This window comes from Nicotiana attenuata, unplaced genomic scaffold (assembly GCF_001879085.1).
Source record: "Nicotiana attenuata strain UT unplaced genomic scaffold, NIATTr2, whole genome shotgun sequence".
NCBI lineage: Eukaryota > Viridiplantae > Streptophyta > Magnoliopsida > Solanales > Solanaceae > Nicotiana > Nicotiana attenuata.
In genome coordinates, this window is record NW_017671184.1 from 29,517 (window position 1) to 41,565 (window position 12,049).

General features: G+C 41.8%; 1 protein-coding gene across 1 annotated transcript; it reads left to right on the plus strand.

Annotated features, from left to right (window-relative positions):
• The first annotated feature begins 1,622 nt into the window (after window positions 1–1,622).
• LOC109206489 lies at window positions 1,623–10,325 on the plus strand. Its single transcript, XM_019369313.1, has 5 exons — window positions 1,623–1,689; window positions 9,081–9,319; window positions 9,373–9,602; window positions 9,665–10,208; window positions 10,290–10,325. Exons 1-5 carry the CDS (start codon window positions 1,623–1,625, stop codon window positions 10,323–10,325), a joined length of 1,116 nt encoding a protein of 371 aa, XP_019224858.1.
• The last annotated feature ends 1,724 nt before the right edge of the window (window positions 10,326–12,049 follow it).

The window sequence follows — 12,049 nt, forward strand, 5'->3', positions numbered from 1 at the left end:
TATAGAGAAAAGAAAATAGACATGGATACAAGGACTGTAAATAAAACACATTGGGATGATGCTGAAAAATTAATTTAGGACATACCAGTTTCACAGAGACAAGTAAAGAGAGAGAAGTAGTCTTGTAAAAAGCCAAAGTGCAAACAAGAGGCAGGAATACTCTAAGTATGCCTTCAGAAGAGAATTGTGAAATTGTATAGTATGAAGTATGTTTTTAATCGTGTTCTCGTGTGTGTCTTGTGAAAGAGGGTCGTGTATTTATAGTGTGAAAGTCATGAGAAAATAAGGTAAGAAAACAATAGAAGCCTGATTGTCAATCAATTACATAAGACTCCCCTTAATTAAGGGATTCAGATTCAAACGGTACAAACTAATTAAGGAAAGAAATTAAACAAACCTGTGTGCAAAGTAGCAAATTAGAGGCAAGTACATGGAAGTTATTTAAGGACAGGGTCTTGACAGTACACGGTTTATGCAAATAAGGCAAGAGAATCATTTGACAGCCAGTAAATCACAAAGGTCTGAAATTTGGTATGAGTGAACCAAGTCGCAAAATAAAGAAGGGTTTTACCTAAGCCAAATCATCTAGGGAATCAGGCAAAGATGGAAGGAAAATCAATCAAGCTATATTCAGAAGGAGGTTTACGCTAATTGCAAATTTAAAGACCAATTAGAGGGAAATTCATCATATATAAGGAGCATATGAGTATGAAAGAAGACTGTCGTGTAAATCAGCATAAAAATCCAGTAGCAGAGTTTAGAAGAGTTTATCAAAAGTCAGAATCATATGAAACTCCAAAATTATCCTAAAAGAGTTAGGGGTTTTGAAATAAGAATCCTAGTTCAGGCAAATCACAAAAGAGAGCAAGCAATTGGATCAAAACATGTATACCAAAGCAACATGCAATCACAGTAGAAGGACTCAAAGCACACAATGGCAAATACTGATAAGAACAACAGGAGAAACATGCTTAGAAGAACCCTAAACAAGGCTCAGTAAAAGGCAGACAAAGAACCATAAGAACTTAGAAAGTAGAAAAACACAAGAATTGCCGGAAAAGATATAGCAGAAAAGCATATAGGAAAACACAGTATGACAAACATATAAGAACATGCTAAAATACAGTAGAAAAATCTACAAGACAATAGTATAGAAAACACAGTAAGGGAAGCATGCAAAAGATGATACGAGGACACAGCAGAGGCAAACACAAAGAAGAAAATCATAAAAAGCTCTTAAACATTTTCCAGAAAACCCTAAATCGGAAAAGAAGGGTTTTGAAAGTAATTTTCAAAGGAAAATTTAGGGAAATCGTTTAAAAGTTCAAGTATAGCATAGATACACAACGGATCAAAAAAGAATCGGAGAAAACCTCGTAGGGTTAGGGTTTCAGAGGAACCCTAGGATGATAAAGGCTTGGAAAAGGTCTGATCTAAGTCGGATAAGGTCGGAATCAGACTCAGGAGGCTAGGATATGCCGGAGCAGGGCCGGAGATGGTCGAAAACCTTGAATCGGTGAAGGTCTGGGTGAAGGCCTTCGAGGTCTGGCCTCGAACCTTCAAGTATCAGGCACATGAGGGTAATAGGAGGTGAGTATAGGTCGTCCATGGCCTGAGAGGCCATGGATTCCGGTGAGTCGGAGGCTGAAGAGGGTGGAGGCGATCAGGGTTTCAGGAACATTCGAGAGCGTTTAAGAGGGGGAGGGTATTCAGAGGCGGCTGCCCGGTCGAAATGAGGGAGTTAGGTTAGGGTTGGGGGAATAAAAAAGGTAAGGAGTGATCGTGGCCCTTGATCAGGTTGATCAACGGCCTATATTAAAAGGGGTTTGGGTCAGGTAATATAGACGGGTTAATGGTTGGGGTTAAGTGGGATTGGGCTGGTCCGAAATTGGGCTGGAAATTGGGTCAATTAGGGGGTTAATATATGCTAAAATTGAAATACCAAATGGCTGTGATTGAAATGAAATGAGGCTAGCTTTTAAATAGCCAGTTTTGCCCTTTTTATTTTTTATAAATAGCAATAATGATTTTAAGATCAAATTAAAAGCACTGAACTACTTAATGATATATAAATATTAATCCAAAAATACTGGAAAATAATCTCATAATTGCAAAAATGTTGTTAATCGTAAAATAGGCTAAAGTTGCAATTACATGCAATTTTAGCTATAAAAATACCAAATAAATTCGTAAAAATATGAAAAAACTACCTTAATTTTATTTTGGTGTAAATATGGGAATAAAATAGGTTAACCACAAAAGGATAATTTTTTGGGGATAATTATTGATTTTGTATAGCCAAAATGGGCAATAACGATTTTAAAATCTTTAAAAATTAGGGGAAAATACCAAAATTCTTGGGCATGCTTTTATATGCATACACATGCTATTTTAAAAGTATTTTGAGTATAAAAATACATAGGAAAAAATTGGGTATCAACAATGACTATAGAGAATGGTTCTAATGCGTTATGGGTTTTACATGTAACAAGAGGGAATTTGCAAGTTGTACGTATGGCTAGAAACTGAGTTTTCAGTGGAGGATAGCAAGACTTGTGGTATTTTCTACATTATTTGCGGGATTCTATGTATCAGTATCAGGAAGGTAAAGGTAACGGATTTAGATTGTAGGAAGTCTCTTCAGAGTAAAGTATTTTGAAGGTGGTGCTTTTAGGGATATTTAAAAGGGTATTCAGCGGGTTATGAGCCTTAGGCTGTATGGTATTATGGTTGGGTCTCGTGTGGTGAGTTTGGGTTGAGGAAACGTGATGTTATGGCAAGAAGGAGTATCAATTGAAGGTAAATCAGAAGGGAGCTCAGTTAGATGGGATAGCTTGGTAGTAGGCCAGATCGGCATGGTAAGGATATGATTAGTTCTTTGGGTGTTTACGAGGTAATGAGTTTCTCATGGTATTTCGCGGTAATGCTCTTGGGTTTTAGTGGCATGCGTAGGTTGGCTGAGCTAGGAGGATTCAGTCCTATTTGTGCAAGGGGAGTCGGAGAGTTCTTGTTGATTTCTACCGCGGTTAGAGATGTATATTTTCTGCTGGCGTGAGGAGCTTGAGATGTATAGTGATTTTCTTCTAGAGTGGGGTCAATGGAAAAGTTCTTCGTTGGTTGAGTACATAGTTGCTTGTGGCTCGGAAGGGATATGAAATTCTTATGTTATTTTAGGATGGATTGGTATATGTTGTATGTGTGGAGGTTGAGATTTGCATGTGTAAGGTTGCGGTTCAGTTCTGAACGGAAGGCCATAAATTCTTAGGCAGCGGACAATTTCAGATAATTAGAGAAATGAGCTTCAGATGATTAAGGAAATGATCTTCAGATGATTAATGAAATGGTATTGCTAGTTGGAGGTAATTTGACGAGGGTATATGTTTCAGAAAAAGGCAATGTGATTAAGTTGATGGTACTTCGGTAGTATTGCGACACTTTCTGGTAGATCGACTGCTGATATTCGAGTTTGCTTGGAGGCATAGAAGAATGTTAGAGTATCTCTCATGGAATGATTGGGTATTAAAGATGGGGTATGTATTCGGACGACGGAACCGGGATCAGGTATGGTGATTCGTGTGCTATACGAATTTGGAGACTGGAAGTTCTCATATTCAGGTTATGTTGTGATGTCGGGTCGTGTGTATCAGCACTGTGTAGTGATATCGGGATCTGGAGACCCGAGTGGACCTTTTGCACCTTGGTATGTCAGATTTTGGATGTGATGTTGGGTGCAGACTGGTTGTCTCCGTGTTGTGTTATTCTGGACTATTGTGCTAAGGCGGCGTTGTTGGCTATGCCAGGAACGCCACGGATTGAGTGGCGAGGTTCGATGGATCATGTTCTTGGTAGAGTGGTTTCATATTTCGAAGACCAGCGGACGACTGGGAAGGATTGTCTTTCTTATTTGGGCTCTTGTGATGGATGTCAGTGCAGAGGCTCCTCATATTGATTCAGTTCCAGCGGTGAGGGATTTTTCGGATGTGTTCTTGTGGCCGGGCATGTCGCTTGGCAAGGTTGTTGATTTCGGTATTGATCTGATGCCGGGCACCGTATCGTATGGCACCGGCAGAGTTAAAGGAGTTGAAGGAGCTGCTTCAGGATTTCCTTGATAAGGAGTTCGTTGGCAGGCTAATGTGGATGCGTGTTCTAACTTGAGCCGGCTTGGTAGGCTCCGGATTGTATTGTGGAGGGATGTGTTGATTCGATTGTTATTGAGCTTATTAGTAATCTGGGGAGATCTATGAGTTCCCTTTTCTGTGTTGCGAGGCATTATGATTTGTTGGGTATAGGCACAGATGGTGCGGTTCCATTGGGGGTTTCTTAGTGGAAGTCGAGCGGGAAAGAGTATCGGATATTGCTCGGCAGATGGCGTATTGGTTATATCCTTTTGGGTTGAGTAGTGTTATGTATTTGCTTCACTGTGGTCATGATGATTTGCTTTGGTTCTAGACATCAATTGCGCGTGGTCGTCAATTTCGAGCAGAGTGACTTGAGGTGTTTCATGTGGAGCAGTGTTTGGATAGGATCGCGCATTGCAGCGAAGTTATGTGGAGATATGACCTTGCAGGTTAGATTCGTGTGTTCTATTTCTACGATGTTAGACGGGTTCTCATCTTTGTGTTGTGGTGGTACCGGTGAGCTTGAGGTACAGCTCTTTCATTTGGATCATTATCATGAGTTGAGTATGTTCGGATTGTCTCTTATTGGTGCGCGGATTGCGCAAGTTACGGCTTTAGCCTGCATCGAGGTGTCATGTCACCGGAGTAGTTATATGTGATTAGATGAGACCGTTGGGATCATTAATGAATACGAGCGGGTTCAATTTTAGCACGTTGGAAGGATAAATATCGAGGGTTGGCTCAGAAATTGCCATGGTCTTTGCCAAAGGAGAAGTGACTTCATGAATGGTTGATCTAAGAAATGGTTAAGGCTTACTATGTGTTTTATTTATCGCTGGCAGTATATGAAAGTATTGGGATGAGACTTTAGTTGATAAGAGGCTTTCTATCGGTATTCGGTTGTTGTGTACAGCTGCTGTGATTAAGTTATCACTACAAGTGTTTGAGTTATGTGGTATATCATGTGATTGCACCTGAGGTTGCAGGTATGGGTTATTACAGCTTGTTCGGGCTTATTCAGAGTATAGATATGAGATTCTGATCTTGTGGATGATTTCGGAAGTGGAAATGTGGTTCTATGGTTTATGGGCTAGATTGGATTGTGAAATTCCAGTTTCTATGTGTTATCGGACCTATAGGAGATAGGGTGACGTGGGATCACCCCCGGGTAGGTGCATGGTAAGGTTATTCAGCAATTGGTTGACTTTTGGAACAACTCTGGGCACGTTCGAGGACGAACGTATGTTTAAGTGGGAGAGGATGTAACGACCCGACCGGTCGTTTTGAGTTTTTGCACTTTGCTCTCCAGTTCTCGGGCATGACTTGCCCCATGTAGTATATTATGACTTATGTAAACCGTTGGTTTTGGTTTTTAGGGTAATTGGAATGAATTTGGAAGAATAATTCTCAGTTTGAAGCTTAAAATTTGAAAGGTTTGACCAAGATTTGACCTGTTTGTATATGATCTCGGATCGGAAATTTTATGATTTGGTCAGCTCAGTTAGGTGATTTGGGACTTGGGAGCGTGATCGGAATGCATTTTGGAAGTCCGTGGAAGGTTTAGGCTTGAATTGGCAAAATTAAGATTTCGGCGTTTTCCGGTTGATAGGTGAGATTTTGATATAGAGGTCGGAATGAAATTCGGAGAGTTGTAGTAGCTTCAATATGTTATTTGGGATGTGTGTGCAAAATTTCAGGTCATTCGGACGTGGTTTGGTTGGGTTTTTGATCAAAAGCGTATTTCGGAAGATTTTTAGAAACTTAAGATTGAATTCGATGTGTTTTGGGTGAATTGATGCGATTTTGGGTTTTAAGTGAGGAACCGCAGAAGCGGTGTCGTGGGTGCACCTGCAGTAGCGCAGGTGCGAGTGTAAAACCACAGATGCGGAAATTGTTATTTTAATGAAGACCGCAGATGCGGTGGAAAAGCCGCAGAAGCAGAACCGCAAAAGCGGTAATGGGACCGCAAGTGCGGAATTACCTGGGCCAATAAGTATATAATGTTCCTTCGTGAAATTTTGCTAAGTTCTCCATTTTTGAAGACGAGAAGCGAGCTAGGGCAGTGTATTCAAGGGAGAATCGAAGAGAAACAGTTGGGTAAGTTCCCTAAGCCTCATTACTCATGTTTATGATCATTTTTCCATTGTTTAATCATGGCATTAGTGGAAATTAAGGAAGCAATTGAGGGATTAGGGCTTGAGATTAAGAGACCTTTGAGTGGGGATTTGAGGGGCCATTTGAGGTCCGATTTTGATGTTCTTGATATGTATGAACTCGTGGGGACATAAGGAATCTGTTGGTGTGAAAATTTCCGAGTTTCGAGAAGTGGGCCCAGGGCTCGGGTTTTGCTGATTTCGGGATTTGTGTCCCTTATTGATTGTTTTCGCTTGAGCTTTGTTCCCTTAGCATATTCTGACGTCCTCGTTCTGATTTTGGATAGATTCGACGCGCGTAGAGGCCAATTCGAAGGGCAAAGGCGTAGCGAGCTGGGGATTTAGCCGGTTCGAGGTGAGTAATGGTTGTAAATGATGTTCTGAGGGTTTGAAACCCCGAATCACACATCGTAGTACTATATTGAGGTGAGGCACACGCTTAATGACGAGCGTGGGGTCGTGCACTATTGGGGATTGTGACTTGGTCTGTCCCAATTGATGATTTTACCACGTATTTGATTGAAATCTATTATCTATCATCATTATTTGGGCTGAATGCCATATTTGGGCTCCGTGCCAATTATTTGAACCCTTCGGGTATTGTTGTTGATGTTTCCTCACTGTTTTGACTTTATACTTGAACTCAGTCATGTTATTTTCACTGTTTTCAAAACTCAGCCATGTTTACTCTATTTTAATACTCAAATGATATTTAAATGATGTTTTGGGCTGAGAAATACTGTTTTACTGTTGCCCGAGAGGCTTATGTGATTTTTGACTGAGTAAGGCCGAGGGCCTGTGTTGTGAGGATATCTTTTGGGGTCGGGCTGCACGCCGCAGCGGTGATACACTAATACTGATTTGAGGCCGAGGGCATGAGGTATGTACGCCACGAGGTGGCTTGATATTAATATGAGGCCGAGAGCCTGTTTATGATGCCACGAGATGACTTGTTATTGCGCTTGGGCCGAAAGGGGCCCCTCCAGGAGTCTGTACACCCCCAGTGAGTGCGGGTACCCAGTATGATGTGAGATATAGCCCAAGGGGTTGGTTTTGTTCCATGTGATTGCCCGAGGGGCTGGTACCGTTCTGAGATATTGCCCGAGGGGCGGAGTTGTTGATATTGTGCCCGAAGGGCGAACCTTATGTGCTTATCTTTCTTATTTTACCTGTCGTTTACTTGCTTAATTGTGTATTTGTGCCCGAGGAGCGGATTTCTCTGCTTATCTGCACTAGTTGTTCTGCATTCATTTGCGTAACTGTTGAAAAAGCCATTTTCAAAGAGTTTTAAACTGAGCTAAGGTGTTTTTAAGGGATTTTACAGCTTCACTGCTTTCTTACTGGTTTTGTACCACTTCTATACAGCATGTTGATGCACTTTTCGTGATTTCTTATCACTCAGTCTTTATTTATAATTATTACTCACTGAGTTGGAGTACTCACTTTACTCCCTGCACCATGTGTGCAGATTCAGGTATTCTACACCCGGTAGCGGGTTTTGGCTGATCGGAGGCAGAGTAATCGGAGTTTAGCAAGGTGGCTGCCGGCGTTCGCAGCACTGCTTTTCTCCCTCCTTATTTTATTAGTCTGTACTTAGTACATTCCAGACTTTGTCAATTGTATTTAGATTTAGTAGATGCTCATGACTAGTGACATCCCGGTTTGGGCTGTGTTTGGGTTGTACTTCCGCCTCGTTATGATATTATCCGCTATTTAGCATTATTAAATCATGTTTTAGCCTGTTGTATTGCCGTTTAGCTGTTTATCTTCGAATTGGAAATGTGTCGGCTAGCCTTGTCTTCACGAGAGGCGCCATCACGACTGGGTCTGGGTTTAGGGTCGTGACAACAGGAAAAGCACTTCTGGAATGGCTCACTTCTTAGGTTCATGTCTTATCTCTTGGGGCACAAGGAAGCAAAATTCAGTGGCTCTTTCAACTGCTGAAGCAGAATATGTAGCCGCAGCATCCTGCTGTGCTCAACTTTTATGGATCAAGCAGCAACTGGAGGACTTTGGGGTACTCATTGAGAGTGTGACCCTTCTATGTGACAACACCAGTTCACTCAACATGGCCAAGAATCCAGTTCAACACAAAAGGACAAAGCACGTTGATGTGAGGCATCGCTTTCTGAGGGACAATGTGGAGAAAGGGCTGATATGTATGAAGTTCTGCAGCACAGAAGACCAAATTGCAGACATTTTCACCATGGCTTTAAGTAGGGAACAGTTTGAAAGAAACAAAATGAAGTTGGGGCTTTTAAAGCCCAATTGAGAACCTGATTCCTCTTTATTTGGCTATGAAAATCACATTCAAGAAATAACTGGCTAAAAGTGTTTTCTGGCCGTGTCTAACTCACTTTAATACCGTTGCAGGTAAACACACATGATTGATGAGTACAGAAGCTACAGATGCAGTTCATAAATTATAAAAGAGGATTGAGTCTTTCAAATAAAAGGACAAGAACCTGGTTCTTATACCAAAGGTTAGTAGTTCTGTGCATCCTTTAATACATGTCTTAAAAAAGGTACAAAACCCGACTGCCATGTCATTCAACTTTTCAGAACCACTTTCACGTCTCTCACTTCAAATCGTTCCATCTCCCTCTGAAATATTGCATTTCTCCACGCCCAACCGTTGTTTCAGAACCGGTGCCTCTTCCTCTCTCCTCATAATTATCCTCTCCTAATAAAAATCCTCTTCTGTTCTCTCTAACCATAAGTTCTCCAGTAGAATTTCCCAAAAGCATCGTCACACTTTTTTTTCTCTTTCTCTTTAATGGTTGAGACAAACTCCGACTCCCTGCCTCAGTCGTACCCTCTCTTACTCCTTCCGCTGAAGTTACCCCTCACCCAGTCTTCCCGTCTCTCCCTATTTCAGAAACCCCCAAAATTGTTGCTCCATCCCCTCCATCTTCTGAGGCTCCCACCAGTCAAAGAACCAGTGGAGAACAAGGTCAAAACCCTGAGGTCATAAAGAGTTCTGCCATCGTTGCTACCGACTCCGTGGTGGTAGTAGTACCATTTGAGGAAGTGAAAAATGTTGTAACGGTTTGTGTGGTGTCTGCTGATGGGGTACTGCATGAGATCATCCGAAAAATGAGGTACAAAGTGTGGGGGACAAAGGGGCCATTGTAACTGTTGAAGGGGATGCACTAGCAGATACTACTGGACCATCACATGAGGAACCTGATCCCTCTCCGGAGGACCCAGGTCAGGGCTCTCATTCCCAGGACAGTTCTGTTCCTGCATTCACTACTGTGCCCTTGGAAATACAAGTACCTGAAATGAGATCCAGTGATGAGGAGGACCTAGACAATGTGGCTCTTGATGCGTTCATAGTTAAGCGGAGAGTTGTGTCCACTCCTGAGTCTGAAAACAAGGACCTACTACCAGGCTTCAAGCTAAGGTGGCCTACGATTCTGCTCTTCAAAATAGCAAGAAAAGTAGTAAGAAAAAAAGGAGAAAGTTGGTGAAAGACAGTGTACCTGTAAGAGATGAGGCAATCCCTGTAGTAGAGGTGGATGAGGAAACCCTAGATGAACCTGGTTCACTGGTTAGACGGTCTTTAAAAAAGAAGAAGCATGTTTCAACAGAGAAGGGGTCAACCTCTAGGTCCAAGATGAAGGAGGAGGTGAGTGAGTTCTCGATGTCTGATGAGGATGTGTTAGTCAAATCCAAGGAAAAAGGAAAAGTAAGCGGTGAGAAGTCCGGGAAACGCAAGTCTAAAATTTTTGACGAACCCGGTTCTATGAAGAGAATGAGAAGTGAAGTCAGCCTTGGCTCTGAACGTCTGCGACATCAAAAGGTTCTGCTGGGTCGTACATTTGACCCAGCAATCTCTGAGATGGCTGGTATGCGCCAAATTCTGGAAATGGTCGAGTTTCAATGCTGGGCGCACTTATTCCAAATGGATGCACCTAAGGTATATGAGGATGAGGTACAAAGCTTCTTTGCCTCGAGCTGAGAGGAGGTCAGTAACTTCTAAGTCTGACCTGTTCTTGATGGGACAACTGGACAGCTTTTCCCCTGTGAGTCTGCCTGCTATCAGGATTGAATACATGCGAAAGGTTGCCTCTTTCAAGGATGGTAATCATGGGCTTCCCTACGGGTTCCTGCTTACTCGAGTGTTTAAATTCTTTGAAGTACCACTGGGGACAGGCAAGGTGGGGACTAAGAAGCAGACTTTCTTACAGACCACTTTGGAAGAATGCGGGTGCATAGAAAAGAATGGGGGTAGGAAGTACATCAACCGTCTCACAGCTTATTAATGCTCAGAACAGTGCAGTTGAGGAAATTCGTCGATTAAAGGCCAGGAATGCAATCCTGGAAGGTCAGCAAGCCCAAGGGGTTCTGGTGTCAAATGATGAAGTAGCTCGTTTGACCAAGGAAAATGCTGATCTCAGGGCGCAAGTAGAGAACGTGAAAGCAGAACTGCTCAATAAGAAAAAGTCAGGAAATGCCCAAATAGATCTTGTTCTCCAAACACTTGTTGCAGCGTCCAAGCCTTTTACTCCTAGTGCCCCCTAAGTACCCCTTCAGTGACCAGTTTCTGGCAATGTTCTTTAAGATTTCTTTCTTGTTTTGGTAGTTATTTTTTGTTTCCTTTTTATGTGGCTGGGATGGAACACTACTGCTCCCGTTTTAACAAGTCCAATATTGCTTTTTGCTTTTTAAGCAAAGGCATATTAAAGTTTTCTTAATATCAATTCTATCCTCTTTTATTATATCAGTGCTTTACCTCTGTGTTTCTATTCTCTATCATGTTTGTGTGCACATATGTGGTATGAGTTAGCATAGCTGGACTTCTTTGTGCTGATTCTTCTGTTTGTGTTTTTTTAATGATGCCAAAAAGGGGAAAATAAAATAATAGTAATAAGTAATGAGGAATATATGGGGAAATATATGTGTAAGTAAGGGCATAAAGTCAGGGGGAACTTGTGGTATACTGTTCCTCAATCTGGTTCTCTCAGCTCTAAATCCTCGGTTTCAATGCTAAGTTTGTCATCATCAAAAAGGGGGAAATTGATAGGTTTTCAATATCTTTTCCTTATGTTTTGATGATCTAACAAACTTAATGTCAAGAACCAGATAGGGAACCCGACTCACTTGGATTATACTGTATTTAATGGATTCCAGCCAAATGTGAACTGCTACAGCTTCAGGAGCTAGGAAACTAAACAAGGACCTGCTACCCTAGTGGTTCCCTCATAGCAGTACAAAGTCAGTTGGACACAGCTGGAAACGAAGTGACTGCCTGCACTATTTCTGCCGCACTGCACTGTTTCCAGAGCCCACTCATTCCTGACAAACTAAAGTGCTCACATCATATCAAGTGATGTAATCAAGGTGTACCAACATGAGTTTATATTGGAACATCACTTGAAGGTTTCAGTTTCTGATTCAAGCTTCTTGCCAAAACAGAGAAATCAATCCTCACGAGCTTGAAGAACAAAGTTGAACGCAACTACGGACCAGTTCCTAAAGTCAGCATGTTGTTGTCCTAGTTGAGTTGTAACTTTGTGATTGTACTTATTGTATCTCCTAAATTGCTTAGCTAGAAGCGTTGATTAGGAATCCTTTGTAAACCTGTAAACTCCTGGAGTTTACGTTGTGGCTAGGTTTAGTCATAAGCAAAATCCTTTGTAACCATAGGGTGACAAAGTGGCTTGTGGTGAGAACATCACAAGTTAGTTAAACCCTTTGTAACTAGGAGAGTTATAAAGTGGCTTGTGGTGATAGCATCATAAGTTAGTTGAAGTCTTTGTAATACGGTTATTG